The sequence below is a fragment of the Archocentrus centrarchus genome, chromosome 5, assembly GCF_007364275.1.
Source record: "Archocentrus centrarchus isolate MPI-CPG fArcCen1 chromosome 5, fArcCen1, whole genome shotgun sequence".
NCBI lineage: Eukaryota > Metazoa > Chordata > Actinopteri > Cichliformes > Cichlidae > Archocentrus > Archocentrus centrarchus.
In genome coordinates this window covers 7217033-7241662 of record NC_044350.1, presented here as the reverse complement: position 1 = coordinate 7241662, position 24630 = coordinate 7217033, and the positions used below count along the sequence as shown (strand labels likewise).

Genomic DNA, 24630 nt, shown 5'->3' with positions numbered 1-24630 from the left:
TCTGTTAGCAGCTGCTTGAATGCAAAATCTTGTCTGAATGTTAGCTGTGGCAATACAACAGAGTCTGTGTTTCTGCACTGCATGTAAATTATTCCTGTATGAGTAAGTTCAATGTCAGGTTCATGCACACTTACATTAAAAGCCCCTAGTAGAAGCAATGTGGGCTCGAGGCCCACAGAGAAGATTAGGCGCAGGATGGTGGAGGCAATAAGTGCCCTGATACCATGAGGCTGAGGCAGCACTATGACAATAGCCAGAGAAACCAGCATGGCCATCCACAGCAGGGCAGACAGATGGGGTTCCAGAGTGCCTGAAGATGAACGAGATCTCATTAGGGAGAGGTGAGAAACAGTCAATCGTTTCTATCAAAGCCACCTACAGTAAGTACTTATTGTTTTTATCAAGTGAATTGATAATCCAGTCACTCAGGAGTGAGGCAAGTCAGACTCCATAACATCTGTGCACCATAACTAAAATTTATCAGTTTATCTTCTTAAATACAAAAGCAACTGTTTGATAGTTGCAGTGAAGCAAGAGCACACATGCCCTATTCAGCAAGGCCATTTTCAGAGTTATTCATTCATAAATAAGCTTCAGGAAACAGAATATTATGCTTTCCATTTTGAGACAAAAGTTAGTACTAACTATGGAATCATTAAGTACACATCATCAAGCAGTAAATGGCACAAAGTGGCCATCTGACAAACAGCTGAAACTTTTTTTTTTTTTAATTATTTGTGAATGTTGATGAATATTAATACAGTACCTGGACCTATCCCGTATATTCCTCCTATCCTATGTATTTATTTGTATCACAATCATTGTAGTTCAGGCAGTATTATAAGCTCGTGATGCATTGGCTCCTGATCAGCATGTAGCAGAAAGGTTGCATCACCCTACATTCTGATTTCTCTGTTACCAGAGGAAAAAAAATAAAGAAAAACCTTTGTGTAAGGAAGAAGAGCGCTTTCAATGTCTCCCTGCATTCTCTCCTTTCTGAGGCCTCCTTTTTCTTGTCTCTCTCTATACCGATCACATGACAGGTTGTTACATAACATCCTCTTGGCTAAAAATACACTTTGCTCCAGCCAAATGTATCAGATGCACCCAGGTACTGCATTGTAACAGTCAGCCTGGGCACTCGGACTTGGCAGCCAACCCAGACACAGTAGCTTTGACGTCACACCTACTGTCTAAGGCCATTCATCTCTCTTACTTGCTTACTCTGCAGCTGTAAGAAGACACATAGACTGACCTTCACACTATACTACTTACACTACACTTCACATATACACACTGCTTGTGTTGTTGACAGGCAGCTGCACTACAGCTCAACTATCTGTGTCTGCTCATATTAGAGCAGCACCTGTGACCAGTTTAATTTCTTCCGATCCCCACAAACAACCACCTGACCTGGAGCTCAACATCAAACTATCCAACCTGGAGTTATTCAGAATGTGTTTATTTCTAAGGCTTACACACTTCTGCTTGCTACTAGCATAAGGTCCCGACCACAGTTTCTCTCTAAACAAACCGCTTTAGTGAACCATCAATCATCATCGCAAATGAGGTTTTCAATCATGTTTAAGGGGATTCCACATATTTTTTTAAGGTGTCTGTACAATCTGCAAGTTTGATATTGACTCATAGCAGCCTAACTGGCAATAAACAACATTTTTGACCAAATTGTCTTCCTTAAAACAATATGGTATTTTTTGCAAGCAGCTGACTTGAACATTAAAATTAAGAATCTCAGCTGGTAAGAATATAGGAAATGGTGTCTGTGTTTCTGCAAGTGTTCACCATTCCACATAACCCATCCCCGGAACACTTAATTTTGCAGTGAATGTGTCCTGGAATGATCTTATAAGCTCACAGAAGACCTTTAACACTGAAAACCACATCAAGTTTCTAAAGCGAAGCTAACAACCTCTTTTTTTTGTCTGCTCTATACCACTGCGAGGAAGTTCAAACAAAAGGGACCTCGCCGTTTGACCCCAGACAGAACAATTGAAAGTTTATACGAAAAACAATGTGCGTCTTCTCTTTGCACTGGAACAATGGATGCCTTAATGGCTGAGGCTTTTCACGTACCCACAAATACTGCCCTCAAGCAGAACTGAGAAAAACTGAAGGGAATAAGAGCAATTCAAAAAGAAAACTGAAACTTCACACAAAAACACACTCAGGTCTGCTTATTCCTTTGGCTTGTGAAGAATCTCCTGTTATCACTCAGAATCTCTGTTTGAATGAATATTCAGTCTTTGAAGTTACACCTTGTGACCAAACACCAGACAGATTTTTCCCTACCTAAATTTAGAAATTAAAGCTTCGTGACAACCCCGACTGATCAGGGATTATGATGATTTTGGAAAGAATGTCAAATTTGTAGATCCCAGAGAGAAGCTTGATTATCACTGTTTTTGTTCAGCTCCTTAATGTTTAAAAGGAAGGGAAAAGTCATTTTAAATTAATAATACTATTCATTGCATTGGTTAGAGTCCCCCCCCTTTCCTTTTTACACAATACAGTAAAGTGCATTTGTCATTATATTGACATACATGCTTCAGACTGGTTGATATAACCAACTATTACAACTTGCCTACTGAGAGCATTCACATGTCTGAAACTGATATTGCATGAATGCAGCATCAGTGTGAAGACATTTTTCTCAGACATCTTTTGCTAAAAAAAAATAAATAAATAAATAAAGTAACAGCAGCTTCGAAAGATGTTTATATCCAATCAGCGACAGCAACAGCGACTCTAAAAGAAGGATGGCACACAGAAAATACTGATGTTAAGGAATGAATAACACCATCTGTAGTTTCAGTATTGAAATGAATGAGCAGAGATCTTAAATTTTGGTTGAGGTTGGATTTGATTTTGTTTTTGTAAAAATGTAAACGCTTCCAGTGCTGACGCCTTATTCCAGAAAAAAAAATTTGTTGTGTAGTTTCGGTTTAAGGGTTTCTTTATGGCATGCCGAACTTTGGTAATATAAGAGTATATGTGTGTGTGTGTGTGCGCGTGTGTGTGTGCGCGTGTGTGTGTGTGTGCGTGCGTGCGTGCGTGCACAACAGTCAGAAAGCCTGTTCTTGTCTTAAAGTGGTGACCACTGGTGACTGATTGTATCAAAACGCCGACTTCTCTTTTTTTGGTTGTTTCATTTGTTAAAGTTGGAAACATTTGGAAAATTTGGGTTAAAATTGTGAAGAGATGTGTTCCAGAAACTGGGTTTAGCGAAACCGAGAGCTGATGGATTCACTGGGTTTTCGTTTCAGAGTGCTAAATAAAACTCTGGGTTAGTTGTTGGTTATTAATGGAGTCTGAATCTAACCTGCTCCCTGGCAGGTTTTCTTCAACAAACTGAGTTTCTTTGTGACACCTTCTCCTTTTCTGAGCCTGAAGCAGCAGTGTGCAACACAATTTGTTTCCTCATTCATACAAAGACTTTAACACTTTAAGTGTATGTCTTTAGAAACGTCACAATCTTGGTTAGATATTAAAAAATAACCAAGGACTAGCTATAACATGACTGCAAGTCACCAACGTCATGACAACAAATATTGACTTATTTTTAGCTTTGAATACAATCTCTACAGTTTTCTTCTGTAGAACTCTGACTGTGTGGACATTACTGAATCATATCCCAGAGATTACTGTAGTATTTGTAAGTGTCTGAGTGAGGAAGACTGTGGTGCAGTCCTGCACAATAATAGAAAAGTTTAAAAGGAAGCTTTGGAAAACGCGCTGCATTTAGTCAGAATGTGTTGTGATGCTGAAATATTTACACACATTTAAAAATGAATAGTCATTAAAACTTTTGGGCAAGATTGTTAAAGCATAATAGACCTTGGCTTGAACTGAGACACCTTTTAAACTGCAAATGATGAACGATTTTCCACTTGGCCACAGATATGATTCAGATCAAGTGTATAAAGAGCTGTACGCTTAAAGTGCTTTACACTGCAAACCATATTTGAGTGGGCAGTAAGACTAGGAAAGCACTTTAAACCACCTGCTGTGGGACCGAAAAACTCCTCACGTCACTCGAGGAAATCAGAGCGCAGTTTTATATTTAAATTTACATTTCTGAAACAGACACCTGCTTGGACAAATATTTATTAACTGTCAAGACAGACATCTGCCATTTGAATTCTTGCTGTATGCATCTTTGACGCAGGTTAATCGCTTTCACTGTTATTTCAAGTTCCACAGTCAGTATTACAGCATTTCCTGCCAGAGATTTTGTCTTTATGAGGTGGCCACAGTATTAAAAGTATGGATGGAAAACAAACTATCACATACCTAATTACCAGAAATGATGCATACGGAAAAAAAAAATCTCTTAAGCCAGTATCAGTGGAACAGACGAGTGTCCGGGTCAAGACCTAATTAAAATCAGTCATTAATGACAGCAGTGCAGTTCAAAATCCAACTCTTCAACTAGGATTACATTCTCAACACAGCTGTACCGGTGGTGAAGTGCACTTTGGTTAGAGAGGTGTGAAGCTACACCCAAACCACAGGCACGGAACATACAGTGTTCTGTAAAGTCCTTTTTAAACTACACACTAATAATGCATTGTACTGCATGTATTCTGCTCAAGTACTGAGTGTTACTGTAAAAATTAATGTTTAAAAAAAAAAAGTATTTTGTAAAGGATGTAAAAACTGGGGTCACACATGCCTCATATATCACCTCAGATGGACTTTGGTTATTTGTGTTTACTTTAGATTGTAAGATGGCTTTAAGCAGATATGACATTCTATAATATTTTTGGACTCAAATCAGAGCTAAAAGTATTTAATTGTTGCTGCAGAGCCAGTTATGGCCTTTTCCCCCTGCTGGATGTACATAGTGACTCATAACTATGAGCTGCTAACATTAATCAGACGTCTGCCAACACCAGTTTTTCATTTCTGACATCCTCATCTCCAGCACACACAAACTTATGCCAGCCCTTTTTAATTGCGCAGTGCCATTATCAGACTGGGACAGAGGAGACTGTGGTGCCCATTTCCGTGCCTGGTAATTAATGTCAAAAATGGGCGTGGCTGCTAATTTACTTATTACAGAAACTTGGGGAAAGAAAAAGATTAATTGTTTCTCTTCTCTCTGAATATCCGAAAGAAACTTCTTATAATCTTTCAGGCTAATCTGAACTTTTGATAGTTTTTTTTTTTTGATCACAGGTTCCCTGGGGTGATCGAGGACTACTTTCAATACCACACTGAGCTGACTTTTCACCTGGAAGGTCTAAATGTGCTAAGGTCACGTGACCATAAAATTAAGAACTTAATTAGTAAGAACCCAATTTTCATTTTTGCCATATAGATTTCTGAAAATGCACATTTTGTACTACATCCCGCCCCACCCCTGATCTCAGCAGTAATGCTCGTGTCACTCACTCCCATTTCCTGTGTTGTAGTAGTCACACTCATTGTGTTAACCACAGTGCATATACACACACATGTAGATCACAATCAGGGCACAGGCAATCTGTTGTTCTCATGTGTTAAAGGACAAACGTTAAAAGTCTGTCACGGTATTCATGCATGTGATCTTCAGCTCATGAATGAGCATATACGCAGCAGAAAATTGAAACGTGCTAAAGCTCACACAACCAAAACCTGTTTTAAGACTAAGATTTGTAACGCTGCTTCAAACTGACCTACAGAAACAAGCTTATCTCAAAATTCATGTATGACGCTTCGACTGCAGCACACCAAACTTTTACTGTTGGTTAGACTAGAAGCTGCTTCTAGGATCTAGTTGATCTGCTTGTATGCACTCACTACCTATGCAGAATATTAACAATAATTTTTCTGTGTTTAAAAATATTATAGCACAATAGGCAATGGGCCCTTTCACACTGTGGCAATTACTGGGTATCATACACACAAATCTATAGTTTAAAAAGTGACGAGTGAAAGTGACTGACCTCCACGGACGCCTTCCAGGGGGTAGAAGAAGGCTACGAGGAGGTTCATGAGCACAGCCAGGTTGAAGGAGATGCTGCTCCAGAATGACATGTTCCTGGAGCACCAATAAAGGATGGGCTGGGCTGGAGGACAGGATATTGAAGCAAATTAACACAGAACGCTATAGCAAAGAAAGAGCACTGAAGCATCGAGATATGGTGCATCCCTGTCTATACACCAAAAACTGTTCACAGACACATAACGACTGACCAGTGTTTCAGACCAAAGATTTGGTTCTTAAGTTTTATTTTCAATATATTTTAGTCAAAGCTGAGACTTACATTTATATACAGACACATGGACTGGTTTAACTCTCTCTCTTTTTACAAAAACTGAGATAGAAGCTATAAAAATTGTGCCATTAACAGTTTCTTTCATAAAGCTACTTTCAGCTGCTCACTTGTCACAAATCTGGTGATTTGACCATAATAGTAAATTTCATGTGAAACACAATTAAAGTCATAATGTGAGTGTGTAGGTTTATTGCTAATATAACCACCAAGAAAAAAAGGAACCTGGGAAAGCTCAGATCAATTTAAGTACACAAAAATCACACAAATTTCACTTTTGGAAAAAGTTGGGATGCTGTGGAAAATGTAAACAACAGAATGCAACAATCTCCAAATCATTTATGCATATATATCTGAATAGGATTTCAAATTATGATTCATCAGACCACAGGATGTTCTTCACGTCTCCTAAAACCATCTGAAATTGCCAAAGGCACACAGCAGGTACAAGTAATTTGACCTTTTTTTTTCCCCCTTTAAATGGTAGAGTAAAAAAATTTGAATTTTTGAATGCAGAAAATGGTTTATTGAATTATCAGTGAGCCCTTCCAGTCACATCTGTCCTTTGTGTTCATGGATTTCTCTGGGTTCGCCACATTTTTAATGATATTTTGTATCACAGATGAAGAAATCTGGAAATTCTCTTCAGCAATATGACTTATCATAGATTCAGAATGAATGCTCCATTTAGTGACTAAGTAATTTACTGACCTTCCACTTCACCTAATTTGTGAGATGACGTAGACATACTGCTTGAAAGTTTGTGAACCCTTCTGAACTTTCTATATTTCTGTTAAGCGTCTTCTAAAACCTCATTCCTTTTTAGGATTAGCATCAATTTTAAGCTGAAATCAGTCACATGCTTTTGCTCAGTGGTATGACAAACAGGTGTGGGTGGGGATTTATCAGAGTCTGACCTGTGTGAAGTGAATCACAGCACGCACACACACAAAAGCTATGAGGTGTTCAGGGAAAGAAGAAAAAAAAAAGCAGTTGATGCTCATCGGGTGGCAAAACTAACTCTAAAGAGTTTGAGCACCACCAGATTGTATACAAATAGAGGAAAGATCATATCCAAGGTCCCAAATGAACCTTTAGTAACATCTAAGCAATTAAAGCCTTTCTAACATTGGCTTATGATCATGTTAATGAGTCCACCATCAGGAAAACAACAATGGCGTGTGTGTGTGTGTGTGTGTGTGTGTGTGTGTGTGTGTGTGTGTGTGTGTGTGTGTGTGTGTGTGTGTGTCAAGGTAGCAAGGGGAAAACCACTGATCTTCCACTGATGCTGTTTTGCTAAAGACTGCATGGATAAGCCAGAAGGCTGTGGACATACACTGATCAAGCATAGCATTATGACCACTGAAAAATGAAGTGGATAACACTGATCTCTTCATCATGGCAGTGTTAGTGGGTGGGATTCAGACTAAGGAGCAAGTGAACATTTTGTCCTCAAAAGTTGATGTGTTAGAAGCAGGAAAAATGGGCAAGTGTATTTAATGTGGATTTTAGCGAGTTGTGATGGCTGGACGACTGGGTCAGAGCATCTCCAAAACTGCAGCTCTAGCGGGGTGGTCCCGGTCTGCAGTGGTCAGCATCTATCAAAAGTGGTCCAAGGAAAAAACAGCGATGAACCAGTGACAGGGTCATTGGTGGCCAAGGCTCACTAATGCACATGGGGAGTGAAGGCTGGCCCATGTGTTGCAATCCAAAAGACGAGCTAATGTAGCTCAAATTGCTGAAAAGGTTAATGCTGGTTCTGTTAGAAAAGTGTCAGAATACACAGTGCATGACAGTTTGTTGTGTGTGGGGCTGCACAGCTGCAGACCACCTGAAAGTTCCAACAATGGACACGTGAGCATCAGAACTAAACCACGGTGCAATGGAAGAAGGTGGCCTGGTCTGATGAATCACATTTTCTTTTCACTCCGGGTGCACATGTGTTGTTTACCCGGCCGGGGAACACCTGGCACCAGGATTTACTACAGAAAGAAGGCAAGCTGGCGGAGGCAGTGTGATGCTTTGGGTAATGTTCTGACATCATGTGGATGTTACTTTGACAAGTACCACCTACCTAAGTATTGTTGCAGACCATGTATTCATGGAAACTGTATTCCCCACTGGCTTGAGGTGTTTGAGGTGTTGACTTGGCCTCCAAATTTCCCAGATCTCAATCTAATCGAGCATCTGTGGGATGTGCTGGACATAAGTCCCATCTGTGGAGGCCCACCTCAGAGCTTACAGGGCTTAAAGGATCTGTTGCTAACATCTTGGTGCAGATACCAGAGCGCACCTTCAGAGGTCTAGTGGAGTCCATGCCTCGATGGATAAGGGCTGTTTTGGCAGTAAAAGTGGGACCAACACAATATTGGTCAGTGGTCATAATATTATGCTTGATTGGAGACCAAAACAGAATTTTTTGGTTTAAATGAGAAACTATGTTTGGAGAAAGGAAAGCACTACATTCCAGCATTGGAACTTTATTTGTGAAACATGATAATCTCAGTGTCCTGTTTTGGGCCTGGATTTGCTCCACCTGGGCAATCATTGACCTGGATGGATAACTGAATAGGGCCAGGCAATGCAGCAAACAACCACCTTTGGTACACAAAGTTGTTCTACTAAAGGATGGTCAAAGAAGCACAAAGATTATGGCTTGGAATGACCAAATCAAAGTCCTGACCTTAATCCAACAGGAATTTTATGGAGGGCCGTGAAGCAAGCAGTTCCTGTGAGGAAACCCAGAGGTGAATGTGTCAGAACATTGAAATGTGATGGGTGGGACTGATCAACAGTTACCGAATGTAATGAATTGCAGGGGGTCACACCAGATGCTGAACTAATGTAGGATTTAAATAACTTATAATAAACTATTGTGTTCTTTGTTCTAGTATTTATCTTTTTTTTTTTTTTTTCAATCTTTTTATTTTACATTTTAGACAGTGACCACATTTTTTGGAAACAAGATTGTGCACTAAATGCTTTTCCTAATTTAGCAGAGTTAAAAGCAATTTACACATATTTGGACACACTCACACAGACACAGCCTATTTAGACTTGGGTCAGGAGATCAGTATCGTGGCCAACGCTATTTTGAGCTCAGCTATTCATTAGAAAAGAAGAAGTACGGGTGGAGACTTTTGGCAACAGAAGTCATTATATTGATGATAAGTGGTTAGCACCAGTGGAACAGCATGGTCTCCGGCTGTGCTGATTCACTCACATAGGAAAAAGGCTGGTCTCTTCACATTTTTTCACATTACAGCCAAACCCTATTTCTTTCAGCCTGACCACATGACAAGCCACAACCTGTTCTTCAACCAAGTGAGGAAAGACAAACAAAAGCAAAAACTGACAGAGTCAGCAGGCACCGGACATGACCTTAAAGTGAAAGTCAAAATAGTCTTCTTGAGTGGATAACTAAAATAACTTAAGATTAATGAAAAACAAAAGATTAAAATGAAGATGACGTTAGGATTTATTTTTTCTTTGTCATGCTCTGCCTTAGTGTCCTGTTCCTGGTCTCTTGTCTATAACCCCTTGATTTGATTTGTCTGTAATAAGGTTGTCACATGTTAGAAGACATCCAAAAGAGAATGACCTTTCAGCTGGTTGGTAGGTGAAGTGCATCAAGCAATTAGTTCCATTATGATGGGAAGTTCAGCTTTTTAGTTTCCAGAAAAACAAAATACGCACGCACGCACGCACGCACGCACGCACGCACGCACGCACGCACACACACACACACACACACACACAGACGCACGTTTTTAAAAATGTGCTCTTATGATATTACAATGTCAGGAGCTATATAGAGAAAGACAAAAAAAAGGACTTTGTAAATTCTTGAAAACAAATTAGCATTCTGTCAGTCATCCACCACATCACACTGAGGGCCGACACCACTCTGCTGGGTGGAAATTTTACACCATTGCTTGACACGTTTCAAAGCTTTCAACTTAAAGTACATTTCCCCCTCTTAGCCTTAGCCTTTAACTGATTTACTATTAATATTTATTAACTAACCAACTCAATGGCTGTACTGTAATATAAATACAAGCAACTTATAAAAGTTTACATGCTCTCTCAACTTTCATCTCTCCAGGGTTCAGCATTATTGCAGCCTCTTTCAGATATGGGCCCTGAAGCATTTGTGAATTCACGAAAGGTCACTTTATGGGTCAACTTTATTCCACTACTGAGAAAGAAGTGTTCTCGCTAAATTTTTGGGCAATTTTTCAAGATTTCCAAAAAAAATTCATAAACAAACATGACACAGGTTTGTGGTTGTGAAAAAAGTCTGATTTATTTTGATGCAACATGTTGCAGCTAATCCCTTCGAGATCAGCGGTTGGCACAACTTAAACTTGAAGTTACGGGTTAGACCTGTGCATGTCTGTTTGCTGCATAAACATTTTTTATTTAAAATAAAAACAAAAAAACAAACAAAAAAAACCTGGATCATCATAAATGGACTTGTCATGGTGCCTGGGGCCTTTATATTCTTTAATGGGATATGTGCTTTAATCACACATGATATGTGGAGGAAACATTTTAAGAAATCCTTATAGAATGAATGACCGATAGGGAAACCTCGCTCCCAGTTCCTGCTTATGCATTATCCTGTATGGAGCGCATATGTGCGAAAGAGGCTTGGGGCCTGGAGAGATGCAAGAGGAAAGAGTGTAAACCCAGCACTAGGTGATAAAGAGTTGAGGAGAAAGACGCACAGGGAACTGTGTTTGTGTTACCAGTAGCCTCTTGAGTACCTCGCAGCTTCTTCTGCCAATTCATCTCATTGAAGAGATCCTCAGAGCGCAGGAAGAAGTCATTGATCTTGCTACCTTGCTCGTCTCGCTCTGTGGTGTAGTATACACGCAGCTTGGATTCTTGAGTGAGGAACTCACAGATGTTGGGCACAGGAAAGACTATCTGCTCCATAGTGCGATCCAGCCGTACAATCTGGACACCAAACACAGCAGCGGCCACCAATCAAAACATCTGCGACTATAACAGGCAAATTACTCCACAATCTTTTATAGATTATATGAAACCAGGTTGTATCCTTAATTTAGAAATCAAGATAATTATAGTTAACTAAAACTAAACTAACATATCCTCCGGCCGTTAATGAAAATATAAAATTAATTTAGAAATCTGGATAAAATTACAGGCCCATTTCATAGCAGAAAAGCTTTCAGCAGACATCTAATTACCTTCTGCAGACCTTCTGGACAGACAAATAGTGTTGAGCATCTTTGAAGAGTAAAAAACACATGTCAAAATTTCAAGGCTCTACTCCTAGTGGTTTTGGAGTCTATAGACTGGAAAGGTAAAACCTCACAGACAGACGGACAGCATGGCAACAATAGCCTCTCGCTTTATATCAGGCAAAGTGCTGTTATAGTAAAGTCAGTGAACAAGTGTGTGAAGTTTGATGGGTCTAGCTTGAACAGTATGCACCTATAGTGTGGATTTGAACATCCTATCTGAGATTGTTCGTGACTTATCACATTCACAAGATTTTCTGAAAACTTGACCTCCGACCTACAGGTCAAGGTCACAGATTTGAACTCGAGACTTTTACTAGATGCACCTATGGTATGAATTTGAACACTGAGTTATGGCCAGTGTTAAAGTTTTCGTGGGACCGACGCCGATGCTGCTGACACCAAGGCTGCAACAAGAACTCGACTTTTTCTTCAACACAGCCGAGCTGATAAACTAAATCTGAATATTTCCATGCAATAAAAACTAAACTGAAACAAGCAAACCCACTCTGAAAACTCACCAAAACTAAACTGAAATAAAAATAAAAACTTACTAGAAAACACAAAGCTATAATAGCTCTGATTCAAATGGACTGACAGGTATAAACTGTATTTTGCAGGAGAGAGAGAGAAGGGTTGTTTTCTTTACAAAGGCGGCTCATAAACTGAACCAACTACTTGAGTTTGGAATACTGCCAACAGTCGACATTCCTCTTAATCATCTTGTGTGCATAGTGAGCAAACATGCCAAAGGTGCTTGTCATTCTGTCACACGACACAAAGAAACACAAAAAAGGCAAAGAGAAGAAAAAGGACAACAACAACAATAAAAAAAAAAGTATCACATGCCTCAAGTCAATTGTTAATCTAAAACACGTCATGGCCCTCTTAAACCAACACAGGCATCTTACACAGAAATGTTAGTTACTGTTCATCCAGAAATAACATTGCAGGAAAATTGAACCTTAAAACACAAGAATGACGGCAGCAGATCCACATTAGCGTGGTTTATTAAAGACATGGAGCCAAAAACTGACCTCAATCTGAGCTGTGTGTTTGGCATAGAACTCCAGGGCTTCATCGCCTTCTCCATATGTCCCTCCTGGCTTTAACATAGCCTGCAGCTCCTTGTTGTGGCGGGCTAACTGAAAACAGATTAATGACAGTTGTCACAACGTTCTTTCCAGGCTATCGACACTGCTGGTATTCAGCAGCTACATTAACACTAGGTACTATTTTTTTCCTTTGTTTGAATGCATTATATTTCTCCCATTCACCCACAAAGCTGCAGGGTGGGACTGTTTATACCCATAATTACTGTCATTGCACTAACTGATTGTATAAACAGGCCTTCTGTTATTGAGCAGCGCACAGCATGAAAGCTTTCAAACAGGAGAAGAGAATAAAATAACAGGCATCATGTGTTTTTAGGGGTCACTGGAAATGACAGACTACATATCCACTGGCCATATTATGTAGCTATGTGGCAGCATTTGTTCAAGGTGTGTCTCCCTTTTCACACCAATTTTATAGTGGCTTACCTGATGTGCCAAGATATAGATATTATGACCAACATTGCGTGGAGATGCAGAGTGCTCCTCCTCTCCATCCTCACCCTCCTGCGGCTCCTCAACCTCTATCTCTCCCTGCATGTAGGCCTTTTTGATCACCTCCACCTGCAAGAACAAAGACTGTCATAACAGAACCGTCCTTATTGCCATGTAATGGTTTGCATTTCACACATACCAGCTCTTTAGGTCTCATATTGTACAGTATCCTCTCTGCATTCTCGCTGTCATGGCGACTCTCCATAATTGCAAGGAGGAGCTTGGAGGCATTATTCTAGGAAAAGATGAGACAGTACAGATAACAGCACAAGCATAATTAAGTTGATTTTGTCTACTTGATGTTCAGCATTCCAGACTTCCAGAGACGGTAAATCAAACGTAGGTGCTGCCTACTTCTAGTTAACAATCTCTTGAGATTTTCCTGTAATGATTTGAGGTGCAAGTCCAAGAACTTGAAAGTTGAAGCTTTTGACACACCAATCCAAATCCCTAGTGACACATCTCCCACGTTATATCACATGTCTGCAGGAGAACTAAGCAAATCAAAACAACAAAAGAAAGACTAACACATTACTAAAGGGATCACGCCTCATCATTAAATAAACACTCACTTTGAGTTCCAACACCAGATCCATCCTCTTCTTCCCAAGAGGGTTGATATCGTTCAGGATGAGAGCAATGATGATGTCAATACCGTTACACTCATGTGTGGCAATGCAGTTCTAAGGAACAAAAGAAAAGAAAGGGCAAAACTAAAGCACAAATTTGCCAGTACTTCTAGGTTAAAAGGCTGACATTGGGAAGAAACAAAAAAGATCATGTTTACTCTTTGCTGTTAGAGTCTTTCCTGACAGAATCTGTAAAACCAGCCGGACAGCAGTCCAGTTTTTTTTTTTTTTTTAAAGCTGTAATAAGATAAGAGAGAGTCCGATCCATTTCCTTGTAAATCAGGCCCTTTCCTACATCCGTTTTTTTAATAATCACAAGATGCACGGATCAGAGGTGTTTATGTCTGAAACGGCACTGGATAATGCATCATGTAACATAATGTAACAGTGGCAACAAACCTAAAGTCGGTTATAAAGCACCATCAGTGATGACAATAAAATAAAAAAAAAGGGGGGGGGGTGTCCTCAACAGATTGTATATTCCCTAACAAAGGAGGATTAGAAGATACAGGAGACAATTAGGCAGCCTGAATTTACAGAAAAACAACAGCAAGTTATCCAAGAAGTCTGGAACAACCTACAAGGTGGGCATCTAAAAAACTGCTGCCATTCTAAAAGGCAAGAGTGGAAGCATCATATACATATATATATTTTGGGTCTCCTGAAGCAAACATTTTTGAAGGGATCCTCACTTTAATTTCATGCAGTATTGCATGAACTCAGTGGCTTAAATTAAATTAAGTTTCTTAACCTTTATTTAACCAGGAAGTGAAACTGCTGAGATTAAGAATCTCTTTTCTGGGCAAAGGGTAGGCAGGATCAACCCTACATATTTTTTGGTGGTAGAAGAAGCATGGAGCTCCTGGAGAAAATGTGTGCGTGCACAGGGAGGACCAACAAAAGGGAAAAACAATTAATTAAAAAAAAAGACACTGTTGCAGATATCAACAGCATCCTTACTCATAATGATCAGATTGCCCTCAGGTTATCATTCCTGGCACAGTTATGTAGTGACAAGGCAGGTCACATGTCATAACTATTGGCCAAGTTTCAGAGGCTTCATACTCAAATGACTGTTGCTAGACATGCACCACACCTCAGAACTAAACAATAACGTGTGGCAGCCAAATGGTTTGGAGTGACTTGATACAATTTTACAAGCAGAACATACAAAACACAAATTAAAAGAATTCCAGCACTTGGCCCTCTTTATTCCCACTTTGAAGATATGAACAAAAATCTGCATTTAGTCTGGCAATCCCCTTCGAGCACCGTTTGAAGGAACTGGAATCCGTTCAAACAGTGACTGCGTTTAGCCAGTAGCTTGTTTAGTCATGCCAGTTTCACACTCATTATAAAATGACCCACAGCGGCAGGAACAGAGGATGCCACCACCATCATGTGAGGAGGCCATGTAATGCTAACCTATGCCAAAGAACAAACACAGGCATCCTGCCCAGAGTAGGCTGGTGTTAGTGTGATTACGAAAGACAGGAACCTGAAACATTCATGACTGCAGACAGTGGTGTCCAAACAAAACTAGCATTGTGATTAAAGCATGCCAGTGATTTGATAGAAGATGTTTAAAAAGTACATCTTGCATATAGGCATACAGTGTATTACCTGGTTCTCGTGGCAGGGGCCTTGGCAGTACTCAGTGAGGCTCTCCACAGTCTGGTTGATGAGTCCTACATTCTTCTCGTTGATGTAGAGTCCCAGAAGTCCCAGTCCTCCTGTAGTGCTGCCACAGATGCAGTCCAGGAACTGAAGTGTCTCACACACCAGGTTATAGTTGTTCTTGTTATTCTGGTTGCGTAGAAAATTCTACAGAAAGACAATGAAAATAAAGACTCAACATGGAATATCCTTCTTTACTTGGATTCATGTAACCAAAACCTTTAATAGCCCCTTTAGGGAAACAGAAATAGAAACACTTTTTTAGTCATGGTGGAAGAATTAAAATTAAAATGTATCTGGCCCATGATAAGTCCAATAGAATTAATACAAGATGATTCACGAGGGTGTCAGTATCTGAAGAGATGGTTGGCAGAAGAGAAATTCTTCTACTTAGGTAATTTTTTTTTTTCTCTCTCACTGACGTGAGAACTAAATATAAAAAGTCGTGATGGCTCATTGTACTTTTCGAAGCCTACTGTATATGGCAGCAAGACAATTACTGCAGTGATGTCTTTGGAAAGAACACATCATCTCAGTGAATTGATCATCTGTGTAGCAAGGCTAGCAGTAAATCAATATCTGGCTCCCACACAGGGTCAGAATGGGAGAGACAGCAGAGAGCCAACCATCATTTCATGAAGCTCTGTCCTGGTTTGGAGTGAAAAACAGAATCAGTGCAAGCAGGAAGTTTTCTGTCTGGGCTGCCAGAGCTAGCCATTACCAAACACTAACACACTTCTCATAGTGAAACCAGACCAACACATACAAGACTGTGTCAGGAAGTTCTGCAACTGGTGCCTATTTTCAACAGTTTCATTTCTGTATAAGAGAGTGTGATGACTGAAGTTCAGAACACGGGCCAGTAAATGTTAACCCTGCTCCCGTCAGCCCATAGCAGGGTATACAAAAGCAATACACTCAGAACGAGCTGGTCTAATGGCTGACCTGCAGATCTCTGTTGTGGTTCTCACACAGCAGCTGCATGAGGCGCAAGATGGGCTGCATGATAGTGATGGTGACGCTCATCTCGCCCTCCTCCTGGCTCTTATCAGCAGTTGGGACAGGAGAGCCATCAGCCGCAGCTTGGTGCTCTTCGGCTTCGGCCTCACGGCGGTAGGTCGTGAAGGCCTTCTTGGTGACCGCAGAGGCTTCAACTAGCTGCTCCTTCACTTCCTCCGTCACCATTGCCACGACTGGCATATCTTTCACTACCCACAGGTAAAAGAGAGGCAGTCAAACACCACAGACCACTGGACAAGACAAGTGTTACATTGAATGCTCATTTGATAGTTAAAGATTTAGATACAAAGAATTTCTTCATACTTTTTTTTTTTTAAATAACCTGTGACCTGACTTCCTTTGGTTCAACAATGTCATTTGATATGAAAAAGAAAAAAACAAAACAAAAAAACCCCCCCAGCAATTTCTGCTACATTTTTTGCACTTCATCTCACGCTTCTTCATAAAATAGAAATAACATTTTTGTAGATGAGTAGAATTAAGAATATAGAGCTGGATTTACTATCTTGTACACAGACTGCAGCAGAGGTTTGTTTTTCCAGTTTGATGGCATCATGTATGATTTATTTGACTAAAGCATATCCTTCCCTAGCCTTTTGTTATGTTGGCAGGTCTTGTCCTCTGACCTTTCTTACGCGCTGGTGTGTCTTTGTCTGGTGGCTCCTCATCCTTCTTCTTGCTGCCCAGGTCGCTGGTATTGACTGTCACAGTGGCTTTGATCTCCTGCTGGGCCAGCTTCATCCGCTCATAAAACACTTTAAAGAATTTCTCAGACTTGTTGTCCCCTGTTAAACGATGGTAGAATGACCGCTGGGGAATGAAAGAAAGAAATAGGATTCACTGACATAGTATCCTTACACGTTTTTAAATCAACTTACAGGCCGCAGATGCAAATAAGAAATTGTTCTTAATCTGTTTGCCTGATTAAATAAAGGTTTAATAAAAAAAAAAAAGGTATGCATAAGATCCAATTTAAAGCAATTGAGTGTCTACTTAAATCAGCATTTACACCAATATTTTACCTATAATTTATTTTTTATAATTCTTATAAGTCTTCAAGGACAAAATGTATTGTAATCTCTTATCTCTTGTTATCTTTGTCTTTGTTAATTTTTTGCAGTGCTGTCACCCAGGGGTTTAGTTAGAATTAGTTACATAATCCAACCCTCACAATGCCAGGAAAACAAGCTCTAAAAGCTCTACCACGCTCACCTGATTTTACACTATCTGTTGAGAACTCACTTCTGACACCTGAGGACTCTGATGGGTCTTAACATGCACAAATACATGACTGGGATTAGTGTGTAACTAAATTTAAAAGCACGCACATTAAAAGAAGCAGCTACACAACCAGTCCCACAACTTAGACAGCAAATTGTATGTACTTCACAGGAGAGTACATGTATGCAGGTAAATGCACACAGCTGTAAAAACGAGCTCATAGAACAGGGCTCATTTGTGCTACACTTAAAAAGTATATGCACTATATTGCCAAAAGTATTTACTCGTCTGCCTTCACACGCTTATGAACTTGGGTGACACCCCCTTCTTAATCCATAGGGTTTAATATATCAGCCCACCCTTTGCAGCTATAACAGCTTCAACTCTTCTGGGAAGGCTTTCCACAAGGTTCAGGAGTGTGTTTATGGGAATTATTGACCATTCTTCCAGAAGTGCATTTGTGAGATCAGACACTGATGTTGGATGAGAAGGCCTGGCTCACAGTCTCCGCTCTAATTCATCCCAAAGGTGTTCTATTGGGTTGAGGCCAGTCAAGTTCTTCCACACCAAACTCACTCATCCATGTCTTTATGGTCCTTGACTGTGTACCAGTGAACAAAGCATGTTGGAACAGGAAAGGAGCCATCCCCAAATTGTTTCCACATTTAAGAGAAGAGGAGGGAAAAAGGAAAAAAAAAAAAGAAAAAAGTTGGGAGCATGAAATTGTTCAAAATATCTTGGTATGCTGAAGCATTAAGAGTTCCTTTCACTGGAACTAAGGTTGAAAAACAACCCCACACCATAATCTCCCCTCCACCAAACTTTACACTTGGCACAATGCAGTCAGACAAGTACCATTCTCCTGGCAACCACCAAACCCAGACCGCCAGACAAAGAAGTGTGATTGGTCACTCCAGAGAATACACCTCCACTGCTCTAATGTCCAGTGGCATCAACCATCTAAACCCATTCCTTGACGCCCTCTACGAGCTGTTCATGAGCTAATCTGAAGGCCACATGAAGTTTGGAGGTTTGTGGTGACTGATGTTACAGAAAGTTGGCGGCCTCTGCACACTATGCACCTCAGCATCCGTTAACCCCAATCTGTCATTTTACATGGCCTATCACTTCATGGCTGAGTTGTTATCATTCTTAATCACTTCCACTTTGTTATAATCCCACTAACAGTTGACTGTGGAACATTTAGTAGTGAGGAAATTTCCCGACTGGACTTGTTGCACAGGTGGCATCCTATCACAGTACCACGCTGGAATTCACTGAGCTCCTGAGAGCGACCCATTCTTTCACAATTGCTTGTAGTTGCAGTCTGCATGCCTAGGTGCTTGTTTTTATACACCTGTGGCCATGGAAGTGATTGGAACACCTGAATTCAATGATTTGGATGGGTGAGCAGATACTTTTGACAATATAGTATACGTGCAATGGCAAAAAGCAATTACTTTTTGCTTTTATAACATTTCAAACACGAAACACAGATAGTTGCTCCAGTATGAGTAAGGAAATGTTCTACGACCTACAACTATACAAAGGCCAACCTTGTTTAAAAGCCCTGTTACACGGAGCTGTTGTTTTTTCCTGCAACAGGCTCATATGTGCCGTCCCATTTTCCTCTCAACAATCCCTCCTTACATAAGACCTGTAATCAGCTGAGTGGTTACAGTGAGGGCACAGAGCGCCAACACTGTTACATCAGCCACAGAGGGCGAGCAGTGGAGGGAGAAAGAAAGACAGGGAGCAGGAGAGGAAAAGAGGAAAACCCTGCCCTACTTTTCACTGCCAGAGCAGCACTAAGTGAGCTTGAGTGGTGTGAGAGGGAGGAGGAAGGGTCCAAAAGTGGGAGGTGGGGTTGATGCAAGCAGGAGCTTTCATGTACAGAGATTCTGGGGCAGCTTTGAAAGCCTGTTGCATAAGACTCTTTCCAGGTTTAGCTTAACTCAGTTAAGTTTCTGAGAAAAGGTAAAAAGCATACAAATAGTGACGCATTTGCAGTGCAATGACACTGCACGACTCAACATATATGCACAGAAAATCAAGGCATCTATTGAAACAAAAATCACCTGATTCAAATCCCAAGAGAAGCAGAGCACTCAGTGCATTGTTTTCCTTCCCCTCCTTTACGCAACAGTTGCTTTTTCAAGCTGTTAACATCATGTTGTTGACAAGGGTCATTCACTGATAGTGATCTGATTAAAAGTCAGACTTATGCAAGCAGGCATACTTCTCCAAACAACAGCTCCGGGATACCAGATTTACAAGATTACTATATTAAACAGACCTCATGACAGTGGTGATAAAAACTCAATTTCTCCACTAATGTTAGGGGACAATTTTGTTATATATACTGAAGGCAAAGTGAGCAGCAAGCAACAGCTGTTTCTCTGTGGCCTGCCTGCACGTGTTCAGGGTTGAGTGTGTGTCACAAGGCATTAAAAACTGTCAAAAGTTGCTTGCTCACACTGCTATATTATTTATATATATATATATATATATATATATATATATATATATATATATATATATATATATATATAGTCAGAAGCTGAAAAAGGCAGTCTATAGCTGGCATGAAGATTTACTCATTTAATCATCTTCTGGCCTATTCAATTAGACGTGAGTCTAACTTCCTTCAACATGACTGAATCAGATAAATTGTATATACACACACACACACACACACGCACACACACACTCTGCTGGCTAAATTAACAACACTAATAATTCTTAAGCAACACTATATGTCATGATCTGGGGTATAACTAGATAATGAAATAGGTTATGTAAAGACCTTAAGCATTTCCTTTTCTTGTACTGAAAAACTGATACAGACCACATCTTTATGCCTAGCGAGCTGGACTGCAGGTTGTTAGAAACGGCAAAGCTTTAGACATGCAAATGGTCAGCAGTGGTGAGCAGCTACTGCTTATTGGAGGTGGGTGTGTTCATATGTTTTGGCTTGTGTGTGTATTTGGGAAACAGAGTGTAAGAGTACAGGTCCAACCACATGTTAGTGAAGTAGTTAACCGCCACATTGTGGCTAACTTTCTAGCAGAGTGAGAGCAGAGCTAGCCACCCTGTAATATGATAAGACAGAATTTAAAGATTTTACATAAGAAAAAAATCCAGGTAACAACTTCGATAACCCCTTTGAAGAGTGTCATTAGCTCCCGCTTCTTTACTGACTGCTGAGTCATTCACGCCAATCACCCAGTAAGCCTCAGCTTTGCCATCTGACGCAGTCTAAGCCCTCTACGGCTCCCACTATATAGTCAATAAGCCTCCTGGGAGCAGTGCCGACCCTGCTGCTGCAGTTACTGTATGCTGAACACAGAAGCTTTAGGCTGACTTGAAATTCTCCTATTCTACAGAGTCAATAGGGCAGCACAGCAGGACCTTCTTTCTGATTATTCTGCGCTTCTACTTTTCCCTCCATTTCCTGTCAGCTGCTACCCCAGCTTCTGGCATCAACACGAGCCGGTTATGTAAGGCCTGTTTATACCACCAGCTCTCCCTTTCTTTTTATCCGTCTCCCGCCTTTGCAGCCTGACACCTTGGTGAGTGACAAAGCCATCTCTGTGCTTATTGGAGGGCTTCAGTTGCGTACTCTGCTACCACCCAGCTGGTATCCACAGAGATCTGCTCTTTGAAGCTATAACAAGAATGCCAGATAGCAGGTTCAAATCAAAGCAAACTACACGTGAGTGTGTTCTCTCAGAAATCTGCACAGGCAACCAGCCATACTGAATCTAAAACGTATGCAGTCACTTCAACAAGCTAAAATGTAAATGATCTATCCAAAAAGCTACGCATGACAGGACTGAAATAATTGAACTTTTAGAAACTACAAACTGGGATCTATACAAAAATGTTCTTGCCCACTCCGTAGTTAAACGAGAGCTGGTATGCTGAGGGCACTGATGCCTGGAAACTCACTTTGTAGAATCTTTTTTAAAGCTTTCCAAGAGGTAGCTGTGAAATGAAACTGAACCGTGCGGGGGGGGGGGGGGGGGGGGGGGGGTAAAATCATGCTTGGAATGAGCTGAGGGTAGCGGTGTGCCACAACAAGCCTATTGAGTAAGAGCAGTCGCACCTGTTCGCGCCTGTGACAGTTAGGGATCTGAGGTCATGATGACAGTGATCAGAAGATGGATGGTGGGCTCAGAGCGATTTTACACCTCTTCTCTTACATAACACATATAGAGACACACACACCCACACACTCTCACTAGGGCTGTTTTTCAAATAAGCTTTGTAGTCTCTAAGTATATCCTGCAGTATGGCTGCACGCATGTGCTGATGGAGTGTACAGATGAGCATGCACGAGGTTTTATGTTCACTGGGTATTTGCTGTGTGTATGCTTAAGTTACTCAGGGACTATCACAGTGTTTTACTGCTCATCTCTGAACCACCTGCAGGGCTTGAGGATACGTGTCAAACAGCATGTTATCCTGTGCAAGGTGAGCTATGCAGGTTTTGCTCATAATATGTGAGTTATGTAGGTCAAAAAGTAAAGTTTGACCTACAGCGTGTATGAAGCAGAAGATAGAGTGTCATTTTATCGTTAGACTTTTTTTCCCCTTCTAAGCACGAGTATGAACACATGCGGGGTGGACTTGTACAGATGACAGTTTTGCCCTTTCGGTAGATATCTAGATAAGTAGATACAAAAAAGGCTTAAAAATGTACTGGCAATGCATCAAAAACATTTCTTGTTTTTCTGCCACTGGTTGCACGATGATGCGATGCATCAGTAAACCAAAGTTGGCATATATTGACAGATCTAGACAGGATCCCATGACTCAGTGAAAGCATGATGTGTCAGATCTACAGTTTCTGAAGCTCTATTTTCATCAGACAATGCCTGGGGAGGAGAAAAAAAACTGGTAGGACTGTGCTCTGACCCATTTCTTACTGTCTTCACTAACACATTTAATCTTTTTCTCAGGGCTGCCATAACAAGTCCAGCTAGCACAGAGCTCTGGGCCCTGTGTGAACTCTTTCTGAAGCAAAGTAAGAGTACTCTCTCTCTCCTACTTGCTTTTTTTTTTTTTTAACTAGAAATTACATTGGCTAGGCTACAAACCTGGATTACCTAGAAAACAAACAAACGGCCTTCTTGGAGAAATCTGTGGCCATGTTTTTTGTTCATTTAGACAACAAGAGTCCTTCTGTCCTAAAAGAGGAGCAGCAACCAATCGTTGTGTAAGACAGGAAAATGTGACGCATCTGCTGATATGCTGTAAATTAACTTTGGATCATACATGATTCTTAAACAAAGCTTACTTGTCCCCATATCATTCCAATGAAGCAGAAAAACACATTAACTCAAAAACAAGACGCTACTTGATAAAAGTGTTCTTGTTTAAGCTCATAAACTGCTTTGCTTATCAAGTTCACTTTGAGGTCCTTCTGTACCAGCAAGCGTACGCAAAATGTCTTGTCACGATAGGCATCACAGATAGAAATGAATACATTTACTAATGGCTCTAAACTGTTTGAGCACTTTGATAGTCTAAAGTGTCGCATTTAAACAAAAGTAAGTTACAGACTACTTTTAGTAGTCGACACCAAGCTTCTTCACTTTACCTAGATCTCAAAAAGGGATAATATTAGTCCTAAAGAAGGCTATAGGCCTTTTCAAAAGTAGCAGCAAAGACTGTGTGAAATCTAATGGCTCTCGCCCGAGGCCTTTAAGGATCACACCTTTCATTGCCCTCTTAAAACGTGCAAAACATGACCCAGTTAGGAGTCTGTTAGAAGGACTGGGGCTCTGGGTATTATACACCTAGACAGAGCGACAGGCAGCAGCTTTTGTAACAGGAGTCATGTGAGAGCCTTTGCATACAAAGTCAGGCCTTGTCAGGTAACGATACTATGCAAATAGGAGCCTATTATGCAACAGCCTTGTTTATGCAATACAAACACTAGAGCACACATGCATAAACCACAAAACCAGAATATTCTGATAGACAGCTTACAAGCAGCACACACACACACACACACACGCACACGCACACACACACACGCACACACACACACACACACACACACACACACACACACACACACACACACACACACGCACGCAGGCAGGCAGGCAGGCAGGCAGGCAGGCACGTACAAAACCCCCCACCACAAAGCTGAAATACTGCAATAGTACTGCAATAGTACACAGTGGTTCGCTCCACTCTCAACCTGCTTTCTGTGAGGTTCGCAAAGAGTTAGCGTTGCCTTAGCAACCCCTGGCTGACAGTGGAGAGGTGATGACGTGCTTGGCTGCACAGCTTGGACATCTCCCAGCAGACTGCTGTTCCTCTTCCTTTCTGGTTCATGGGCCGAGCTTTTTTAAAACATATAAAATATCAAAAATCTAAAAGATGTTAAGATGTTTTCTGCATCGTTGTGAAGTAGAACTTTTAAAAGATGGCCAGTCTGATACACTGACAACAAAATATGTGTCCTTTCCCTAAAGGCAAGTTTAGTCTCTTTTTTTTTTTTTTTATGTCAACAGCAGTGGAGCAGCACTGACTTAAATTCTTGACATTGCAGTTGAACACGTAAGATAGCACCTAATTGAAATTCTGCTCATGCCTCCCTGGAGGGAAAGGCTTTAGTGCATTTAATTGCAGGTTAGGGGTGTGAGTGCTCAACTTTACTTGTGAATCCTGTAACCCCTCCCCTCACTTACCTGAATGACTGTGTTTCCACCCTCCAGGAGTGCGATGGCTAACAATATGCTCTCTTGGAAAATCCGATCGCTGGTGGCGTTCATGATGAGGTCAATGACCAGATCAGAAGCCCCTTCTTTGTCCAGGTGGCACTGGACCTCCGCCAAGCTCAGCTCCCCTCGACCTCCGACCCCAGAGCTGACAACTAGAGCACAGAAATCAGAAGTCTCATTATTTCCTT

General features: G+C 40.8%; 1 protein-coding gene across 1 annotated transcript in view; it reads right to left on the bottom strand.

Annotated features, from left to right (window-relative positions):
* Positions 1-24630, bottom strand: part of itpr1b (inositol 1,4,5-trisphosphate receptor, type 1b) — an 81496-nt gene that overhangs the window by 12059 nt on the left and 44807 nt on the right. The window contains exons 44-54 of the mRNA XM_030728482.1: positions 24410-24594; positions 17108-17291; positions 16407-16669; positions 15408-15608; positions 13728-13838; positions 13295-13390; positions 13090-13224; positions 12586-12693; positions 11048-11240; positions 5949-6071; positions 135-310 (exon numbers count right to left, since the gene is read on the bottom strand). Coding sequence (XP_030584342.1) covers positions 135-310; positions 5949-6071; positions 11048-11240; positions 12586-12693; positions 13090-13224; positions 13295-13390; positions 13728-13838; positions 15408-15608; positions 16407-16669; positions 17108-17291; positions 24410-24594 — 1775 coding nt within the window. The remainder of the gene's footprint in view (positions 1-134; positions 311-5948; positions 6072-11047; positions 11241-12585; positions 12694-13089; positions 13225-13294; positions 13391-13727; positions 13839-15407; positions 15609-16406; positions 16670-17107; positions 17292-24409; positions 24595-24630) is intronic.